At 55.0% G+C, this 20,512-nt stretch overlaps 5 protein-coding genes across 5 annotated transcripts; 2 read left to right on the top strand and 3 right to left on the bottom strand.

The window, feature by feature from the left end:
- Positions 1-199: 199 nt before the first annotated feature.
- Positions 200-785, bottom strand: LOC141934088 (feather keratin 1-like). The gene is made up of 2 exons (XM_074849365.1): positions 687-785; positions 200-535 (listed from the first exon to the last, which is right to left on the bottom strand). Exons 1-2 carry the CDS (start codon positions 783-785, stop codon positions 200-202), a joined length of 435 nt encoding a protein of 144 aa, XP_074705466.1.
- A 2,533-nt stretch (positions 786-3,318) lies between these two features.
- On the top strand, positions 3,319-4,091 carry LOC141934393 (feather keratin 1-like). Its single transcript, XM_074849805.1, has 2 exons — positions 3,319-3,391; positions 3,775-4,091. The coding sequence occupies exon 2, from the start codon at positions 3,777-3,779 to the stop codon at positions 4,089-4,091; it is 315 nt and encodes a 104-aa protein (XP_074705906.1). The 5' UTR covers positions 3,319-3,391; positions 3,775-3,776.
- Positions 4,092-9,241: 5,150 nt separating this feature from the next.
- On the bottom strand, positions 9,242-9,556 carry LOC141933991 (feather keratin 1-like). The gene has a single exon (XM_074849140.1). The coding sequence runs from the start codon at positions 9,554-9,556 to the stop codon at positions 9,242-9,244; it is 315 nt and encodes a 104-aa protein (XP_074705241.1).
- A 4,506-nt stretch (positions 9,557-14,062) lies between these two features.
- On the top strand, positions 14,063-14,377 carry LOC141933993 (feather keratin 1-like). Its single transcript, XM_074849141.1, has one exon. The coding sequence runs from the start codon at positions 14,063-14,065 to the stop codon at positions 14,375-14,377; it is 315 nt and encodes a 104-aa protein (XP_074705242.1).
- A 3,181-nt stretch (positions 14,378-17,558) lies between these two features.
- LOC141933990 (feather keratin 1-like) lies at positions 17,559-18,347 on the bottom strand. The gene is made up of 2 exons (XM_074849139.1): positions 18,269-18,347; positions 17,559-17,875 (listed from the first exon to the last, which is right to left on the bottom strand). The coding sequence occupies exons 1-2, from the start codon at positions 18,345-18,347 to the stop codon at positions 17,559-17,561; spliced, it is 396 nt and encodes a 131-aa protein (XP_074705240.1).
- Positions 18,348-20,512: the final 2,165 nt, after the last annotated feature.

The raw sequence follows: 20,512 nt of genomic DNA, 5'->3' as shown, positions 1-20,512 counted from the left end.
GGACACGGGAGGGAAAGGAGAGAGTGGGAAAAGGGAAGGCAGGCATAGGCCTGGTGAGAGCCCAGGCTGGCTGTGTCCTTTTGCCAGGGGTGCTGGGGTTGCCCAGCCCCTCTGAAAGCAAGAACCCAGTGCTCCGTCCCCAGTCTGGTACCACCCTGTGGGTCCCTGGGGGCCTTCCCCAGGGCCATCACCAGCAGCTTTAGCAGGGGAGGCACCTCCTGCCGCAGAGGCGGCTGCCAAAGCCGGAGAGGCCAAAGCCCCCAGAGTTGATGGGCACTCCCTCAGAGCTGAGGATGCTGCCAACGGCAGCGGAGGTGGAGGAGCCCACAGCGGTGCTCTGCGGGAAGGAGCTGAGGATGGGGCCAGGCAGGGTCACCACCACAGGAGGGGGCTCAATGACGACGGTGGAGCTCTGGCACTGCCTGACACAGGGCTCATTGCAGCTGTTGGCCAGCGGGGTCGGGCCGCAGGGCTGGCATGGCAGGCATGGCACGCACGGGTTGTAGCAGGACATGTCTTGACGATGGGGTAGCACCTGGGAGAGAGATCAGGGAGAAGCAGAGCCTGAGGTCTGGGTGAGGAGCAGCCTGTCACCCCACCATGAGGGAGACAAGGGATGTGCTGACTGGGGAGCTGAATGGTGCTCAGAGGAGGAGAGAAAGGAAGAGAAAGGGCTTCAGACTCACCTGATCCTCAAGGAGAAGGAGGTGAGAGAAGTGGATGAAAGACTGGGTATTTGTGCTGGCTTTTATACTGCTTGCGCAGTGCCCCAGGTGTGCAGTCATGCTATATACAGGCAGTAATTTTCCAACAGACTCTCTAATTGAAGACATCCCAGCCAATGGTACAGGCCCTTTTGGTTTTCCACTGTTCAATGCTTTCATATTGTGATTTATGCCATGGCCATTTCCTTTTGAGTCTCCTTTCAAGTGCTGACATGAGAAACCCAAGGATTTTTGGGTCAGGAATGCATCATTATGGGCTGAAGACCTGACCCAGTTCCTGGATAGAGATCCAGTGGAGGCAAGTAACAATGGTCTGAGATTTTCCTGTGGGGTTGTTTGTCACCCTGTTCAAAAGAAGGGTCCAGCATGCTCTGATGGTCACTGGTCTGCTTTCCAGTGTGTGGGCTGCACTGCTCATTTTGAATCTCCTCCTCCTGGGGCTCTTGCTTTTGGGACAAATCTGCCAGTTGCCATTTCCTCTCTCTGAGCAATCTCTTGGGGTCTCCAACCAATGCTTTCAGCATATTAGGGTTATTTCTCTGTCCAATCTATGTGCAAACAACATCTGTGTTCATGCATATATGTTTTCTCACTTGTTTGTCTGTATTAATTCTTGTATCAAAAGAATTTGTTTTCCCTAAGATCTTGGTATATATGCATGCTTAAGTGTGTGCATGCACAGAGGTGTGCATGAGTGTCTGTCTATGTGTTCCTACACATGTCTCCTCCTCACGAGGATATGTGCTGGTCATGGCAGGGGCACTCTCCACTCTGAACAGGATCACCACAGAGCAGCAGGTTCCACAGGCCACAAGAGGGTCAGTGGCATCTTAACAGCAATGGCATGGATCTGGTGGAGATCTGCCCTGGGCGCCAGCACTCAAACACAACCCCTGTCTCCTGAGCTCTCTTTCTCATTCTCCTCCAAAGCTCACATTCTGCTACTTCAGATTTCAGAGCCTAGTGAGGACAGTTTCACACTAGTTTGGAAACACAGTTTAATTCAGTGTATCAATGTTCAAAGTGTCTTAGCATGACTGTCAGTCACCACTCCCTGCCTCTCCAGGTCAGGATACATCTTCTCCTCCTAGTGTTAAGGAGTTCAAAACAGTGGGTTAACTTTATGTACAGGGAGAAAAGCCAGGAAATCCTGCCCACTTCATGAAGGGCACTCCTGAGTGAACCTGCTTCTGTTGCAGTGTCAACAGTGTCGGGGATGGGACACAGGCCCCTTGTGTCCAAGTCAAAGCCATGGGCACCTCTGCAGCTAATTGACCTGACACTGAGTCAGGAGGGGGCTGAGACCTTGAGTAGCTGCCAAACACAAGGACAGATGACCTAGTGTCACTATGTTTTGAGAGGAAGGACAGACTGTCTAGGCTGCAAAGGGAGACCCAAACAGCTGACAACTCATTTGGTCTTCAGCCACACAGAGCTTTTATGTTCCACACTGAGATCCTATTCTGCCAGGAACTGCCTGGGAGGGAAGGATTGTCTGATTCATTGCCACACTCCCCAGATGCTGCTGCTGTCCTTCGAGGAGTGTCAGGAGAACTCTTTCCCTTGGAGACTGTTGACAGTGAAAGGAAGGGCACTGCAGGAGAGGGGGAAATGCTCTCCCTATTGAGAACTGCTTCTACAAGAAACTTCTTTGTGTTTCACTTTGGGCTGTTTCTCTCAGTAACCTTCTTCCTCTCCTCCAGACAGGCTTTCCATGTCTCTAATCCCTGCACAGTGGTGCTTGCTGGTGGGGAATGGGATGTGCAATAGCAGAGAAAAATTCTCTTCTGTGACTGAATCCACTTTTGCCCCATTCCTCCATGGCCCCTGAACACCCCTGGGCACACCCCCTCCACCTCGATGCAGGTAGGAAAGCATTGGCTTTGGCTATTGAGAGGTTCCAAAAGACAGGCTCTCACTCTGCTGATTCCATCCCCAAGATGTTTTATCCAGTCCCTGAGATATAGAAGTGGGAATCCTGTCACTTCTGGGTGCTACAGCCACTTAGATGTCCCCAGCCAGGCTGCACACCTAGAGAGACCAGGGAGGAGAGGAGGCCAAGAAAGGGGGAAAATTTCTTCTCAAATCAAGCACTATAAGGAGAAAGAGAGCTGAAACTGTAAGCACAGGCCACCGGCCTGAGGAGTGACTACCACTGACTGTCAGAGTGAGCTGGGGTAGAGGGAGAGAGAAGGATGGAGCAAGCCCTTGTGCATGGGAACCTGTGGGTATACAACTGAGGACTGCAATACTTAGAGTACCTGGGACCATTCCTGAAAAAAGAGTTGCAAATGAGCCCACCAAGGTACCCCAAGCTGGTGTCCCCTGCCTGCATGGGACCTCTTCAGGACTTGAGTTCCATCCTCAGCACTGTTGCATTCCTGTGTGGAAAGTCCTTGGACCTCTCATTCCAGCATTTGGCAGGAGCGTCTCTGGCACAAAGGGCATTTCAGAAATGAGGAAATGAAAAGGAGGCAATAAAGGAAACCAAATTGCAAGCTATGTGATTAGGAAGGGTATTCTCCATTTAAGATGAGTCTGTTGGAAAATTAGTGCCTCTGCAGAGACAGCCTCAGGGCCTGGGGTGGTGCAAGAGCAGTATAAAAGCAAACCCAAAGCCTTGTTCTCTCATCCACTTCTCTCACCTTGCTCTCCTTGGGAACCAGGTGAGTCTGCAGCCCTTTCTGCTTCTCATCCTTCCGAGACCTCAAACAATGCCTCCTCCATCATGCCACAGCAGGACATGGAGGGCCTTGTCATAAAAATAGGAAGGAGAGAGAAGATCTAGCATGGAGAGAGGCTGGGTCTTGGCTGAGGTGTTTCCTGAGCTATCAGCTAGGTGGGGACCTCCCTGGGCTTGGCCGCTCTTAGCAGGGCACTTTTGGGCTGAGGGGAAGGAGACACCCATTAGTCTCCCTACAGAAGCACTAGCTCTCTGACCAGCATGTGCCTTTATCTCCCTCATGGTGAAGTGACAGGCTGCTCCTCACCCAGACCTCAGGCTCTGCTTCTCCCTGATCTCTCTCCCAGGTGCTACCCCACCGTCGAGTCATGTCCTGCTACAACCTGTGCGTGCCATGCCTGCCCTGCCAGCCCTGCGGCCCGACCCCGCTGGCCAACAGCTGCAATGAGCCCTGTGTCAGGCAGTGCCAGGACTCCACTGTCGTCATTGAGCCCCCTCCTGTGGTGGTGACCTTGCCCGGCCCCATCCTCAGCTCCTTCCCGCAGAGCACCGCTGTGGGCTCCTCCACCTCCGCTGCCGTTGGCAGCATCCTCAGCTCTGAGGGAGTGCCCATCAACTCTGGGGGCTTTGGCCTCTCCGGCTTTGGCAGCCGCCTCTGCGGCAGGAGGTGCCTCCCCTGCTAAAGCTGCTGGCGACAGCCCTGGGGAAGGCCCCCAGGGACACACACAGGGTGAGACCAGACTGGGGACGGAGCACTGGGTTCTTGCTTTCAGAGGGGCTGCTCAACCCCAGCACCCCTGGCAAAAGGACGCGGCCAGCCTGGGCTCTCACCAAGCACGCCCCATGCCTGCCTTTCCTTTCTCCCACTCTCTCCTTTCCCTCCCGTGTGCTGCTTGTCCTGTGCTCCCCTGGGCTCTGAGCCCCACAGAGCCAGCCTAGGGAGGACCTGCTGGCCCAGCTCCCTCTGTGGGGCAGGCAGGTGGACACCTGGCTGCATCTCTGCCACAGCCATGGGGCGCAGACTGCTCTCTGCCCCTGGTGCTCCCTGCACCAGAACTTCAACTCTGAGTTACCTCGTTTCTGCCATTTGATCCATTAAATTTTTACTGCATCCCAGCCCATGCCTCTATGTCATCCTTTGCCTCCATACAGTTCCCCAAGATGCCCAGGGAGAGAGGTGTGGCTCAGGGGTGATTCTAGGTGGGAGTTTTTGGGGATGATTGTGCAGTGGTTGTTAACACAATGATTGTTATCTGAAAGACTGTAGCAGTCTTTCCAAAGTAGCTGTTCTTTGGAGAATGCCTGGGCATTTGGTGGTGCGAGGTGTTGCGTGTCTTTGCACCACTTGTTTTTCTCTTCTTTCCCTTCCTCTCTTAGACTGTCCTGATCTTGACCCAAGGGCATTTCCCTCTCCTGCTGTTTCAGCTCTTCCCCCATCCCACTAGGACAGGGGATGGAGAGAATATTTTGTAGGTGCTTAGTGCTTGCCAGGGTCAGCACACCACACAGGCCCCCAGGCAGTGAATGTCCTCCTTGTCCTGCTCCTTCCCTGTCTGTGCCCAGGGAGTCAGGGAGAGACTCAGGGCAGGAAGAGAGGCAGCAGGTGCAGGCTGAGTGTCTCAGGGCTGTGCAGGAGCTCTCCAAAGCAGTGCGGTGAGCAGCAGCGAAGCGTGTAACGAGATTTGCATCTAAGGAAGGGGAGCTGCTGAACTGCTGCAGGACACAGCTGAGCAAGATGACACATGTCTGCCCAGAGCCCTGAGTGGCGGCTGGCTTGGTAGCAACCAGCCCTGCCTCCCCACACATCCTTCAGCCCCTGACAAGCCACAGCCCAAAAGCAGGGCCAGGGAAAGATGCTTTTGCATGAAACCCAGCAAAAGAAGTGTGACTCCCACCACTGTTCCCGGACATGGAGGACTGTCATCAACATCCTGGGCTATCAGAGCAGGACCTGAGTGAGGAGGCAGAGGGTAATGCTTAGCACTCAGCTGATGGCATCTAGAACACTGCTCTAATACAAGAAAAATGTAATGCAAGAACGTCCTTGACTTAGTGGTGTGAGTTCAATGGAGGGTGTCCAGGATAGTGAGGAGCTGGACCACTTGGTTGGGGAGGAGATGCTGAGGGCACAGGGCTTGCTGAGTGTGAAGAGAAGGCTTTGGTGGGAGACTTAGGACTAGCTTTGGAGTAGCTATGGTGAGGTCCCCAGAAGACAGATCCAGGCTCAACACTGTGCCAGTGCATGACTGAAGGACTAGAAGCATTGGGCTCATGTTGAAATATGAGATTTTTGGACTTGATAGGTGAGAAATGGTTTTCACCAAGAGAAGAGTGAAGCAGTGGAACAGGTTTCCTGGAGAGGTTGTGCAGTAATCCTCCTTGGATGCTCATGGCTGACTGAGCTTGAAGCAAGGGGTTGGAAGGGACCTTAAAGATCATCTAGTTTCAACCCCCCTGCCATGACCAAGGACACCTTCCACTAGCCCAGGTTGCCCAAAGCCCCGTCCAACCTGGCCTTGAACTGTTCCAGGGAGGGGACAGACACAGCTGCTCTGGGCAACCTGTGCGTGTGTCACCACCCTCACAGGGAAGAATTTCTTCCTTAGATCTCATCTAAATCTCCCCTGTGTAAGTTTAAAACCATTACTCCTTGTCCTATCCCTACACTCCGCAATAAAGAATCCCTCCCCCCTTTCCTGTAGCCCCTTTAAGTCCTGGGAGGCCGCCTTAAGGTCTCCCCAGAGCCTTCTCTTCTCCAGGCTGAACCCCCCCAACTCTCTCAGCCTGTCCTCACAAGGGAGGTGCTGCATTCCCCGGATCATCTTCGTGGCCTCCTCTGGCCCCGCTCAAGCAGGTCCATGTCCTTCTGATGTGGGGGCCCCAGAGCTGGACACAGCACTGCAGCATGGGTCTCACAAAAGTGGAATAGAGGTGTTGAATCCCCTCCCTCGACCTGCTGGTCACACTTCTCTTGAACACAGTTGACTTTCTGGGCTGCCAGCTCACATTACCGACTCATAGTCAGTTTTCCATCCACTACCACTCGCAAGTCCTTCTCCTTAGGGCTGCTCTCAATCCACTCATTGCCCAGCCTGCATTTGTGCATGGGATTGCCACAACCAATGTGCAGGACCTTGCACTTGACTTTCATGAGGTTTGCACGGGCTCACCTCTCCAACCTGTCCAGGTCCCTCTGGATGGCACATCCCTTCCCTCCAGCATGTTGACTGCACCACACAAATTGTTGTTGATGAACTTGCTGAGGGTGCACTCAATCCCACTGTCCATGTCTCCAACAAAGATGTTAAACAGCGCCAGTCCCAACACTGACCCCCGAGGAAAGCTGCTTGTCACTGCTCTCCACTTGGGCATTGAACTGTTGATCACAACTATTTGAGTGCAACCATGCAGCCAATTCCTTATCCACTGAGTGGTCCATCCATCAAACCCATGTCTCTATGATTTAGAGACAAGGATGTTGTGTGGGAGAGTGTCAAAAAGTTTGCACAAGTCCAGGTAGATGACTACAGTTGCTGTTCCCTTATCCACCAGTGCTGTAACCCTGTCATAGAAGGTCACCAAATTTGTCAGGCCTGATTTGCCCTTAGTGAAGCCATATTGGCTGTCACCAATCACCTCCCTATTTTCCATGTGTTCTAGCATATTTTCCAGGAGGATCTGCTCCATGATCTTAACAGGCACAGAGATCCTATGGCCCCAGGACTGTCTTTTTATGCCTCTGCCCGCTGGGGATAGATCCAGCAATGAGCAGGAGGGGCTCAGCTTCCTGGTCTTGGAGACAGACAGTGTGAAGGAGATATCATGAATGCTCTGTGGAAGGAAACAAAAAGTTGTAAAAGCATCACTGCACCAGCTAGAAGACCACAAGAGCTGTGAACCCCAGCTGTTGGGACAATGTTTTCTCACTGCAACACATTCCTTCAGTTGGCTGAGCTTGGAACATGTTAACAGAACCAAAAGCCATGTGCTTTGCCCTGGCCTTGAGGCCCTTCCTGTGCTGAGGGAGCTGTCTTGCGGAGAGCCCCACCTGGGACTGCCATGGGACATTCTGTTGCGCAGGCTCCCAAGGTCCTTCTTCACCCTTACAGGAGGTGTTTAAAACTACCGATTCACACTGTTGGCTTATCGCACGGTTTGCGGAATCTGCTGTCATGCTGGCATAAGAAGAGACAACTTTTGGCTGAGGCGACAGTGAAACGTGTCCTGAGCTGGCCGGACCCTGGGTGGCAGCTGCTTGAAAACCAGCTGCTTTTTGCCCTGTATTGGGGTTTGACCTGCGTCTGTTGAGCCACAGAGGACTGTGGCTAATGGCAGGAAGAAGTTAGAGAAATCACTCCAGAGAAGAAAAGTACGGGCTTCCTGACTTTGAGAGAGCTTTGAGACATGTGGAAAGATGACAGGCACTAGCCAGGTGAGAGGAGAACTGCCTGGCAACTCCGCTGCTGGGAGAGTGGGGCCAACAGTCAGAAAATGGATGGTAAGGAAGCTCAACAGCTGCGATCCTTTGACACTGGGATTGGAAAAAAGGCAACAAATTGCAGTCTCTGGAAGCATCTCCTGTCAAGTGTGAGGACAAGATATCAGTCCGAGGGAGATCTTAGGCTTTAGCAGGGAAGGTCGACTGCTGCTTAAGAAGGTTTGCAGAACCTGAGAGAATTAATGGTGCTGGAAGTCATCTACCGTGACCTCGATGACAGGGAGGTCTCCAAGCTCTAGATAATGCCCTGCGTATACAGACCATGTGAAAAAGGTTGTCCAGATCTAACAGCTTGGCAGCAACGTATTGCCCAGATTTGGATACAGCAGTGGTGGAGAGAGCATCTTCCTGCCTGTGAAATTTGGAAGAAAATCTCTCTCCCTCCTTGTGCCCACAGGCCAGCACTTCAGCTGTGAGGGGCAACCCATGGAGCTAGTCTGAAAGGTGGATTGGCCGTAAAAAGAAGCAAGGTCAAAGGACGTGCACAGGAGATGCATTTCTGGGGAGTAAAAAGGCATGATGGAGGTCCTCATATCCCTGTGGATGTGATCAGTAACAATTGTATCCTCACCAACCGGGCAGCAAGGCAATCTTAACCCACCACAAGAAAGATTTTTACTGCCCTCTGCATGGTCCTTCCTTCTGCGGACACTGCAGCAGCAGTGGTGAGGAGAGTGTTGCCCTGGGGAAGCTCTGGGTGCATGGGGCACACGGGGAGCCTTCAGCATTCCCAAAGGCATGCGAGTGGGAACCACTGCATGACTGCACAAAGTGAGCCTGTGTCACTGCACAGCCATCCTCGGGATCCCCTTCCCAGAATCAGCCCTGAGCAACCTCAACTCTATCCCTGATTATCTTGGGAGAGCTTCTGCAAGGCAAAGGATGACATAGAGGCATGGGCTGGGATGCAGCGAAACTTTAATGGATCAAATGGCAGAAACGAGGTAACTCTGAGTGGAGGCTCTAGCGCAGGGAGCACCAGGGGCAGAGAGCAGTCTGCGCCCCATGGCTGTGGTGGAGATGCAGCCAGGTGTCCACCTGCCTGCCCCACAGAGGGATCAGGGTCAGCAGGTCCTCCCTAGGCTGGCTCTGTGGGGCTCAGAGCCCAGGGGAGCACAGGACAAGCAGCACACGGGAGGGAAAGGAGAGAGTGGGAGAAAGGAAAGGCAGGCATGGGGCGTGCTTGGTGAGAGCCCAGGCTGGCCGCGTCCTTTTGCCAGGAGTGGTGGGGTTGCTCCCCTGCCTCTGAAAGCAAGAACCCAGTGCTCTGTCCCCAGTCTGGTCCCAAGCTGTGTGTTTCCCTGGGGGCGTTCCCCAGGGCTGTTGCCAGCAGCTTTAGCAGGGGAGGCACCTCCTGCCGCAGAGGCGGCTGCCAAAGCCGGAGAGGCCAAAGCCCCCAGAGGAGATGGGCACTCCCTCAGAGCTGAGGATGCTGCCAACGGCAGCGGAGGTGGAGGAGCCCACGGCGGTGCTCTGCGGGAAGGAGCTGAGGATGGGGCCGGGCAGGGTCACCACCACGGGGGAGGGCTGGATGGCCACGGTGGAGTCCTGGCACTGCCTGACACAGGGCTCATTGCAGCTGTTGGCCAGCGGGGTCGGGCCGCAGGGCTGGCATGGCAGGCATGGCACGCACGGGTTGTAGCAGGACATGACTCGACAGTGGAGATGAACCTGGGCTCTAGAAGTGGAAAACAAAGCACAAGGGGTGGTTGAGGAGCAGCCTGTCACCCCACCATGACGGAGAAAAGAGACAAGAAGGAGAGAAAAGGTGGAGGCCTTTTAGGGAGGCCCACGGGTTTCTCCTTCCCATCAGCCCAAAAGAATCCTGCCAAGACTGACCAAGCCCAAGGACGTCCCCACCATGTCCATAGCTCACCTGAGCCAAGCCCCAGCCTCTCTCCCTGAAAAACCTTCTGCCCCCTTCCCACTCCCATGATAAGTGGCCCCATGTCCCAGGGAAGACACGAGGAGGAGCAGGAAGAGGAGGAGGAGGGGGAGGAGGAGGAGGGGGAGGAAGACAAGAAAGGAGTCCCAACTCACCTTGTTCCCAAGGAGATGGAGCTGAGAGGAGTGGATGAGAGAGTGAAGAGAAGGGCCGCTTTTATACTGCTCCGGCACTGCCCCAGGCCCACAGTCACTGCACGCGGGCAGTAATTTTCCAACAGACTCACCTCCAAAGCAAAATATCCTACCTAGTGGCACAGGCTGTGCTTTGCTTTCCGTCAACAGTGCCATTTCATTTCCTCATTTCTGACATGCTTCCTCTCCCATGCAGGCTCTTTGATGTGCCGCGATGAGAAGGCCAAGGATTTCCTGGGCAGGGTTGTGTCAATGCGGGCACAAGACGCCTCCGAATTGCTGGAGGGGTCCAGCTGGCACTGAAACAGTCAAAGCATATGGAGGGCAACAAGGAGGTCTTCTTCCAGGCAGGTCGGCACCAAAAGGAGGCTCGCTCAAAGGCAGCCTCAGCGCTGAACGGGGCAGACTCACTGGGGATTTATAGGGCTTATAGTAAAGGTGGAGGTATTCCACGGGTTCCTCGCCTTGGTCTTTACTGGCAGGATTTGCTGTCAAGAGATCAGGCTCCTGACACTCCTCAGAACATCTGGAGCAGAAAAGGAGGATCAAGTGTGGGAGCAGTCAAAGAGATTGGACTGACACAAGCACAAGCAACCTGATGCCACACACCCAAGAGAGTTGGTGGCGTCACAACAAGGCCACTCTCAACTCCCTTTGAAAGTCACAGCAGTCAGGGAATGCATCTGAGGACTGGAAGGAAGCCAGTGGGCCTCCTGTCTTCAAGAAGGGCACAAAGGAGGAGCCGGGGAACAACAGGCCGATCAGCCTCACCTCCACCCCTGCAAAGGTGATGGAGCAAATCATCCTGGAAGGGCTTCCCAAGACAAAAGGACAAGAAAATGATTGTGAGTGGTCAGCATGGATTTACAGAGGGCAAGGCAGGCCTGACCAACCTCCTGGCCTTCTCTGATGACCTGCTTGGCTCCGGTGTATGAGGGAAGGGCAGCAAATGTGGTTAATCTCATCTAAACAAGGCTTTTGATGCTGTCTCCTGTGACAATCCTTATGGAGCGAGTGACAAAATAGAGGCTGGGGAAGAGGCCAGTGTAGGGGATTGAAATCTGGCACTGCTGCTTATCTCCAGGGATTACGACGAGTGGCACAAAGTCCAGCTGGTGGCCTCTCACAGAGGTCCGGACTGAAGCCAATAGCGTTTAAGCCCTGTATGCATAGTCCCGTGGTGGCGGAGGAACAATTTCCTGCGCCACTACAGGCTGGGCCTGATGGGCCGCCAAACAGCTTTGCAGCAGAGGACGTCAGTCCTGGAGGACACCATGAGGCAACACGCACCTCTGGGCAAATGGCATCCAACAGCATCCTGGGCTGCATTAGGATGATTGTTGCTATCACATTGCGGAAGGGGATCCCTCTTCTTGGCTCAGCACTGCTGAGACCACAACTGCTGTCCAGTTCGTGGCTCCCCAGTTTGAGAGAGGCACGGCCATACTGGCGTGAGTCCAGCAAAGGGCCACAGAGCCCGCCACAGAAGCGACTGGAGCCCCTGAGGCAGGAGGGGCTGCCAGAGGTGGGGTGGTTCACCCTGGCGCGGAGAAGGCTCCAGGACACGCTTCCTAGCACTGGGTAAAAGAGCTGATGGGAGGGTGTCAAGAACATAGAGTCAGACTGTCCGCAGTCCTATCCAGTGAAGGGACAAGAGGTAACAGGCACCTACTGAAATGCGCGAGATTCCACAAAAACAGAAGAAAAGACTTTGTTAGGGTGAGAGTGGCAAAACGTCGGCTGGGGTTGCCTGAACAGTTTATGGATTCCCTGTCCTTGTAGGCATTCAGAGCTTGACAGGACGTGGCCCTGAGCATCCTCCAAGGGCTGACCATGCTTTCAGCAGGGGCGGTTGGACTAGGTGATCTCCAGAGGTCCCTTCCATCCTCAAGGATCCTGTGATTCTGTTATGGGCAAAAAACACTTGAGGCACAGCTGCCCCCGAGAGGGAAGAAGTGGTTGGGAAGATTGGAACCGAGGGCAGCCTTGGCTGCCACACCTGAGAAACAGCAGAGTTCAAGCCCTCAAGAGAGGAAGGAAAGTGAGTATCAGGATACAGCCCCTGGATTTCAGGCACACCACATTTGGCCTATTCAGGCACCTGGTATGTGGGATGCCATGGAGGCAGCGGAGAAGTGTAAAGGAGCTCAGAAAAGCTGGCAGCGCCTTAGGCACCTCATGCTGCAAGAGTAAGAAGGCTCCAGCCCAATACTCGGGAAAACAAGCAGAGACTTTGAGGGTGAGAGGAACAGACACACAGGCCTCATCTTCCTGGTCAAGGAGACCAAGGCTGCCATTGAGGAGCTCTCCTGAATGCTCTCTGGAGGGAAAGAAAGGGTTTCGGAAAACACCTCCCCACTGGTTGGGACTCATCCTTGGGTCCCGTGTGGTACGGCTTCTCCCAGGCCTGAGGGCTTCATCACACCTCCCCTCCCATGACCTAAAAGCCCCCTCAGCCTGGAGAACCACCCAGCACCGTTGGAGAGGCAAGGAAACCTACTGCATTTCCAAACAAATGAGGGTTGTCAGGACCCTGCAGTGCCACGTGCCTGAGGATGCTCAAGGAGGGGATGTACTGGGTACAGAGCCAGCTTGCAGACTACATCAAGGAGCGATGCACTTCCCTGCCCTGCAGACATGGGGGCAGCTGGGACGCACCCCAGGAGGGCGAGGGAACGTCTTTGGTGGGCAAGCTTCCTGGGATAGACTCTCCCTACCCATGGCGAGTCACACTCTAATTTTGGATGGGCCATGCCATGTGTCAGCCTTCTGGCATGAGGCCACGCCAGGAATGCGTGCTGTCTGCAGACCTGTGTCCCATACAGGGCTGAACTCCCCTGCGGCCTGGACAGCACCATCCCTGCCCTGGGAAAACCATTTCTGAGCACCGGGCTGTACCCGAGTACCCAGCTCCAGGCATCCCCAACGGCCTTTGCCCTCAGCGTGACCTTCTTGTTAGCACTCCCACAGCTCAGGACAGTCAGTATGTCTTGGAGAAGTATCTCCTTCTGGTCAGGGTCCAAAGCGTGTGACCAAAGCGCATGGTGGAGTGAGGAGAGTGGGAGGAACAAGGCACTTTCCTGAGCCCCAATACCACGCAGGCAGTGAGGAGGGACCTGACTCCACAGGGCTTGTTGAGGAATCACAGGGTTCAGAATGACAGCATTCTCCTTCTGCAAGCCAGTTGACCGCCTTGGTTGGGGACGCCCAGAGACTGCAGTGAGATGGGGTGACTTGGCCAAACAAAGTGACACAAGCAGGAGAGCACTGCATTGGTGGCAGGATATGTGCACCTTCCTGCCAAGACCGTTTTCCAAATCACCAGATTTCCCCAGACCCATTCCCCCACCCTGCACAGACCCCTCCAGCACTTGGAGCACAGCTTCTGCCTGGGCTGATGTGTCCCTGCTCGGGAAAACCCTGGGCCGCTCATCTCAATATTTGAAAGGAGCCTCTGAGGACTAATGGTCACGTCAGAAATGAGGAAAAGAAACGGCAGCGTTGACAGAAACCAAGGCACAGCCATTAGGTAGGATGTTTTGTTTTGGAGGTGAGTCTGTTGGAAAATTACTGCCTGTGTGCAGTGACTGTGGGCCTGGGGCGATGCTGGAGCAGTATATAAGCAGGCCCTTCCCCTCACTCTCTCATCCACTCCTCTTGCCTCCATCTCCTTGGGAACAGGGTGAGTTTGGAGCCCTTCCTCCTCCTGCTACTCCTCCTCCTCTTCCCCCTCAGGTTTTCTCAGCACATACCTGCCCCCTTTCCTACACTGGGGCATGGGGCTCCCTAGCACGAGAGAGGGAAAGGGGATGAAATCGTAGGGTGGAGATAGGCTGGGACCCTCCTGAGGTGAGCTATGGACCAGGCATGGATCTCCCTGGGCTTGTCCACTCTTGGCAGGGTTCTTTTAACCTGATGGGAAGGAGAAAACCATGGGCCACTCTAAAATGACCCTGTCTCTTGTCTCCAGCTTGTGATTTGAATCCCTCACGGTGGGGTGACAGGCTGCTCCTCAACCACCCCTCAGGCTCTGCTTCTTCCTGATCTCTCTCCTAGGTGCTACCCCACCGTCGAGTCATGTCCTGCTACAACCCGTGCGTGCCATGCCTGCCATGCCAGCCCTGCGGCCCGACCCCGCTGGCCAACAGCTGCAATGAGCCCTGTGTCAGGCAGTGCCAGGACTCCACCGTGGCCATCCAGCCCTCCCCCGTGGTGGTGACCCTGCCCGGCCCCATCCTCAGCTCCTTCCCGCAGAGCACCGCCGTGGGCTCCTCCACCTCCGCTGCCGTTGGCAGCATCCTCAGCTCTGAGGGAGTGCCCATCTCCTCTGGGGGCTTTGGCCTCTCCGGCTTTGGCAGCCGCCTCTGCGGCAGGAGGTGCCTCCCCTGCTAAAGCTGCTGGCAACAGCCCTGGGGAACGCCCCCAGGGAAACACACAGCTTGGGACCAGACTGGGGACAGAGCACTGGGTTCTTGCTTTCAGAGGCAGGGGAGCAACCCCACCACTCCTGGCAAAAGGACGCGGCCAGCCTGGGCTCTCACCAAGCACGCCCCATGCCTGCCTTTCCTTTCTCCCACTCTCTCCTTTCCCTCCCGTGTGCTGCTTGTCCTGTGCTCCCCTGGGCTCTGAGCCCCACAGAGCCAGCCTAGGGAGGACCTGCTGACCCTGATCCCTCTGTGGGGCAGGCAGGTGGACACCTGGCTGCATCTCCACCACAGCCATGGGGCGCAGACTGCTCTCTGCCCCTGGTGCTCCCTGCGCTAGAGCCTCCACTCAGAGTTACCTCGTTTCTGCCATTTGATCCATTAAAGTTTCGCTGCATCCCAGCCCATGCCTCTATGTCATCCTTTGCCTTGCAGAAGCTCTCCCAAGATAATCAGGGATAGAGTTGAGGTTGCTCAGGGCTGATTCTGGGAAGGGGATCCCGAGGATGGCTGTGCAGTGACACAGGCTCACTTTGTGCAGTCATGCAGTGGTTCCCACTCGCATGCCTTTGGGAATGCTGAAGGCTCCCCGTGTGCCCCATGCACCCAGAGCTTCCCCAGGGCAACACTCTCCTCACCACTGCTGCTGCAGTGTCCGCAGAAGGAAGGACCATGCAGAGGGCAGTAAAAATCTTTCTTGTGGTGGGTTAAGATTGCCTTGCTGCCCGGTTGGTGAGGATACAATTGTTACTGATCACATCCACAGGGATATGAGGACCTCCATCATGCCTTTTTACTCCCCAGAAATGCATCTCCTGTGCACGTCCTTTGACCTTGCTTCTTTTTACGGCCAATCCACCTTTCAGACTAGCTCCATGGGTTGCCCCTCACAGCTGAAGTGCTGGCCTGTGGGCACAAGGAGGGAGAGAGATTTTCTTCCAAATTTCACAGGCAGGAAGATGCTCTCTCCACCACTGCTGTATCCAAATCTGGGCAATACGTTGCTGCCAAGCTGTTAGATCTGGACAACCTTTTTCACATGGTCTGTATACGCAGGGCATTATCTAGAGCTTGGAGACCTCCCTGTCATCGAGGTCACGGTAGATGACTTCCAGCACCATTAATTCTCTCAGGTTCTGCAAACCTTCTTAAGCAGCAGTCGACCTTCCCTGCTAAAGCCTAAGATCTCCCTCGGACTGATATCTTGTCCTCACACTTGACAGGAGATGCTTCCAGAGACTGCAATTTGTTGCCTTTTTTCCAATCCCAGTGTCAAAGGATCGCAGCTGTTGAGCTTCCTTACCATCCATTTTCTGACTGTTGGCCCCACTCTCCCAGCAGCGGAGTTGCCAGGCAGTTCTCCTCTCACCTGGCTAGTGCCTGTCATCTTTCCACATGTCTCAAAGCTCTCTCAAAGTCAGGAAGCCCGTACTTTTCTTCTCTGGAGTGATTTCTCTAACTTCTTCCTGCCATTAGCCACAGTCCTCTGTGGCTCAACAGACGCAGGTCAAACCCCAATACAGGGCAAAAAGCAGCTGGTTTTCAAGCAGCTGCCACCCAGGGTCCAGCCAGCTCAGGACACGTTTCACTGTCGCCTCAGCCAAAAGTTGTCTCTTCTTACGCCCGCACGACAGCAGATTCCGCAAACCCTGCGATCAGCCAACAGTGTGAATCGGTAGTTTTAAACACCTCCTGTAAGGGTGAAGAAGGACCTTGGGAGCCTGCGCAACAGAATGTCCCACGGCAGTCCCAGGTGGGGCTCTCCGCAAGACAGCTCCCTCAGCACAGGAAGGGCCTCAAGGCCAGGGCAAAGCACATGGCTTTTGGTTCTGTTAACATGTTCCAAGCTCAGCCAACTGAAGGGATGAGCATTGCAGCAAGCAAAGTCCCTGACCTGCCCAGAGGCCTGTCAGTTAGTAACTACCACAACTATAGCACGCTCCATTCAAAACTGCCATTGTCTCGAACCCCACGATAAGCACCAAAAAGACTTGGGTGAGTTGTCCTTGTCTGCTCGTCAGGTGTCCACCAAGATGCTCTATCACTCCCCATCCTCAAAGAGAAAGGGGAGACAAAAGAAGATGGAAATCTCATGGGTCAGGATAAGGGCAGTTTAACGAAGACAGTCAAAGCAAAGCGTGCAGATGCAAAGCGAAGCAAGAAGGTTTATTCTCTACTGCCCATCAGCAGGCGATGTGCAGCCACTTCTGGGAAGCAGGGTCACGGTACACTTAGTGGTTGCTTCCGAGGAGAAAGGCCGTAATAAGGAATGCCACCTCACATCCCATCCCCCCACCTCCTCCTTTCTCTTAGCATTTGTTGCTGACCATGATGTCATCTGGTACGGAATATCCCTTTGGTCAGCCTGGGTCGGCTGTCCTGGCTATGTCACCTCCAACCTCCTGCCCACACCCAGCCTACTGGCCTTTTGGAGAGGGAGCTGGAGAGACAGTCTTGCTGCTGCACAAGCACTGCCCAGCAAAACCCAAAACATTTATGTGTTATCAACACCATTCTAGCTACAACTACAAAGAGCAAGCTGGAGGGCTAATATGGTGGAACTTAACTTCACCCCAGGTAGACCCTATACAGTGCTGTTACCATCCACCGTGCATTCATCCCCAACAACCGCTTTCCAGAAACACCCCTGAGCCAAACCTATCTCCCTGGGCACCTTGGGGGACTATACGAAGGGGAAAGGATGACACAGAGGCGTGCGCTGGGATGCAGCAGAACTTTAATGAGTCAAAAGAGGAAATGAGATCACTCTGAGTGGAGGTCCTGGTGCAGGGAGCACCAGGGGCAGAGAGCAGTCTGCACCCCATGGCTGTGGTGGAGAGGCAGCCAGGTGTCCACCTGCCTGCCCCACAGAGGGAGCTGGGCCAGCAGGTCCTCCCTAGGCTGGCTCTGTGGGGCTCAGAGCCCAGGGGAGCACAGGACAAGCAGCACACGGGAGGGAAAGGAGAGAGTGGGAGAAGGAAAGGCAGGCATGGGGCGTGCTTGGTGAGAGCCCAGGCTGGCCGCGTCCTTTTGCCAGAGGTGCTGGGATGGCCCAGCCCCTCTGAAAGCAAGAACCCAGTGCTCCATCCCCAGTCTGGTCCCACCCAATGGGTCCCTGGGGGCCTTCCCCAGGGCTGTCACCAGCAGCTTTAGCAGGGGAGGCACCTCCTGCCGCAGAGGCGGCTGCCAAGGCCAGAGAGGCCAAAGACCCCAGAGGAGATGGGCACTCCCTCAGAGCTGAGGATGCTGCCAACGGCAGCGGAGGTGGAGGAGCCCACGGCGGTGCTCTGCGGGAAGGAGCTGAGGATGGGGCCGGGCAGGGTCACCACCACGGGGGAGGGCTGGATGGCCACGGTGGAGTCCTGGCACTGCCTGACACAGGGCTCATTGCAGCTGTTGGCCAGCGGGGTCGGGCCGCAGGGCTGGCATGGCAGGCATGGCACGCACGGGTTGTAGCAGGACATGACTCGACGGTGGGGTAGCACCTAGGAGAGAGATCAGGAAGAAGCAGAGCCTGAGGGGTGGTTGAGGAGCAGCCTGTCACCCCACCGTGAGGGATTCAAACCACAAGCTGGAGACAAGAGACAGGGTCATTTTAGAGCGGCCCATGGGTTTCTCCTTCCCATCAGGTTAAAAGAACCCTGCCAAGAGTGGACAAGCCCAGGGAGATCCATGCCTGGTCCATAGCTCACCTCAGGAGGGTCCCAGCCTATCTCCACCCTACGATTTCATCCCCTTTCCCTCTCTCGTGCTAGGGAGCCCCATGCCCCAGTGTAGGAAAGGGGGCAGGTATGTGCTGAGAAAACCTGAGGGGGAAGAGGAGGAGGAGTAGCAGGAGGAGGAAGGGCTCCAAACTCACCCTGTTCCCAAGGAGATGGAGGCAAGAGGAGTGGATGAGAGAGTGAGGGGAAGGGCCTGCTTATATACTGCTCCAGCATCGCCCCAGGCCCACAGTCACTGCACACAGGCAGTAATTTTCCAACAGACTCACCTCCAAAACAAAACATCCTACCTAATGGCTGTGCCTTGGTTTCTGTCAACGCTGCCGTTTCTTTTCCTCATTTCTGACGTGACCATTAGTCCTCAGAGGCTCCTTTCAAATATTGAGATGAGTGGCCTAGGGTTTTCCCGAGCAGGGACACATCAGCCCAGGCAGAAGCTGTGCTCCAAGTGCTGGAGGGGTCTGTGCAGGGTGGGGGAATGGGTCTGGGGAAATCTGGTGATTTGGAAAACGGTCTTGGCAGGAAGGTGCACATATCCTGCCACCAATGCAGTGCTCTCCTGCTTGTGTCACTTTGTTTGGCCAAGTCACCCCATCTCACTGCAGTCTCTGGGCGTCCCCAACCAAGGCGGTCAACTGGCTTGCAGAAGGAGAATGCTGTCATTCTGAACCCTGTGATTCCTCAACAAGCCCTGTGGAGTCAGGTCCCTCCTCACTGCCTGCGTGGTATTGGGGCTCAGGAAAGTGCCTTGTTCCTCCCACTCTCCTCACTCCACCATGCGCTTTGGTCACACGCTTTGGACCCTGACCAGAAGGAGATACTTCTCCAAGACATACTGACTGTCCTGAGCTGTGGGAGTGCTAACAAGAAGGTCACGCTGAGGGCAAAGGCCGTTGGGGATGCCTGGAGCTGGGTACTCGGGTACAGCCCGGTGCTCAGAAATGGTTTTCCCAGGGCAGGGATGGTGCTGTCCAGGCCGCAGGGGAGTTCAGCCCTGTATGGGACACAGGTCTGCAGACAGCACGCATTCCTGGCGTGGCCTCATGCCAGAAGGCTGACACATGGCATGGCCCATCCAAAATTAGAGTGTGACTCGCCATGGGTAGGGAGAGTCTATCCCAGGAAGCTTGCCCACCAAAGACGTTCCCTCGCCCTCCTGGGGTGCGTCCCAGCTGCCCCCATGTCTGCAGGGCAGGGAAGTGCATCGCTCCTTGATGTAGTCTGCAAGCTGGCTCTGTACCCAGTACATCCCCTCCTTGAGCATCCTCAGGCACGTGGCACTGCAGGGTCCTGACAACCCTCATTTGTTTGGAAATGCAGTAGGTTTCCTTGCCTCTCCAACGGTGCTGGGTGGTTCTCCAGGCTGAGGGGGCTTTTAGGTCATGGGAGGGGAGGTGTGATGAAGCCCTCAGGCCTGGGAGAAGCCGTACCACACGGGACCCAAGGATGAGTCCCAACCAGTGGGGAGGTGTTTTCCGAAACCCTTTCTTTCCCTCCAGAGAGCATTCAGGAGAGCTCCTCAATGGCAGCCTTGGTCTCCTTGACCAGGAAGATGAGGCCTGTGTGTCTGTTCCTCTCACCCTCAAAGTCTCTGCTTGTTTTCCCGAGTATTGGGCTGGAGCCTTCTTACTCTTGCAGCATGAGGTGCCTAAGGCGCTGCCAGCTTTTCTGAGCTCCTTTACACTTCTCCGCTGCCTCCATGGCATCCCACATACCAGGTGCCTGAATAGGCCAAATGTGGTGTGCCTGAAATCCAGGGGCTGTATCCTGATACTCACTTTCCTTCCTCTCTTGAGGGCTTGAACTCTGCTGTTTCTCAGGTGTGGCAGCCAAGGCTGCCCTCGGTTCCAATCTTCCCAACCACTTCTTCCCTCTCGGGGGCAGCTGTGCCTCAAGTGTTTTTTGCCCATAACAGAATCACAGGATCCTTGAGGATGGAAGGGACCTCTGGAGATCACCTAGTCCAACCGCCCCTGCTGAAAGCATGGTCAGCCCTTGGAGGATGCTCAGGGCCACGTCCTGTCAAGCTCTGAATGCCTACAAGGACAGGGAATCCATAAACTGTTCAGGCAACCCCAGCCGACGTTTTGCCACTCTCACCCTAACAAAGTCTTTTCTTCTGTTTTTGTGGAATCTCGCGCATTTCAGTAGGTGCCTGTTACCTCTTGTCCCTTCACTGGATAGGACTGCGGACAGTCTGACTCTATGTTCTTGACACCCTCCCATCAGCTCTTTTACCCAGTGCTAGGAAGCGTGTCCTGGAGCCTTCTCCGCGCCAGGGTGAACCACCCCACCTCTGGCAGCCCCTCCTGCCTCAGGGGCTCCAGTCGCTTCTGTGGCGGGCTCTGTGGCCCTTTGCTGGACTCACGCCAGTATGGCCG

This window comes from Strix aluco, chromosome 24 (assembly GCF_031877795.1).
Source record: "Strix aluco isolate bStrAlu1 chromosome 24, bStrAlu1.hap1, whole genome shotgun sequence".
Lineage (NCBI taxonomy): Eukaryota > Metazoa > Chordata > Aves > Strigiformes > Strigidae > Strix > Strix aluco.
The sequence above is the reverse complement of the archived record's forward strand: the minus strand, read 5'-3'. Positions and strand labels throughout refer to the sequence as shown.

Coding starts and splice junctions, on each gene's coding strand:
- LOC141934088 (XM_074849365.1), bottom strand. CDS start 785: ATGACTGCACACCTGGGGCACTGCGCAAGCAGTATAAAAGCCAGCACA. Junction 536..686: donor TCCTTCTCCTTGAGGATCAG/GTGAGTCTGAAG, acceptor TCTCTCTCCCAG/GTGCTACCCCATCGTCAAGA.
- LOC141934393 (XM_074849805.1), top strand. CDS start 3,777: ATGTCCTGCTACAACCTGTGCGTGCCATGCCTGCCCTGCCAGCCCTGC.
- LOC141933991 (XM_074849140.1), bottom strand. CDS start 9,556: ATGTCCTGCTACAACCCGTGCGTGCCATGCCTGCCATGCCAGCCCTGC.
- LOC141933993 (XM_074849141.1), top strand. CDS start 14,063: ATGTCCTGCTACAACCCGTGCGTGCCATGCCTGCCATGCCAGCCCTGC.
- LOC141933990 (XM_074849139.1), bottom strand. CDS start 18,347: ATGCTGGAGCAGTATATAAGCAGGCCCTTCCCCTCACTCTCTCATCCA. Junction 17,876..18,268: donor TCCATCTCCTTGGGAACAGG/GTGAGTTTGGAG, acceptor CCCACCGTCGAG/TCATGTCCTGCTACAACCCG.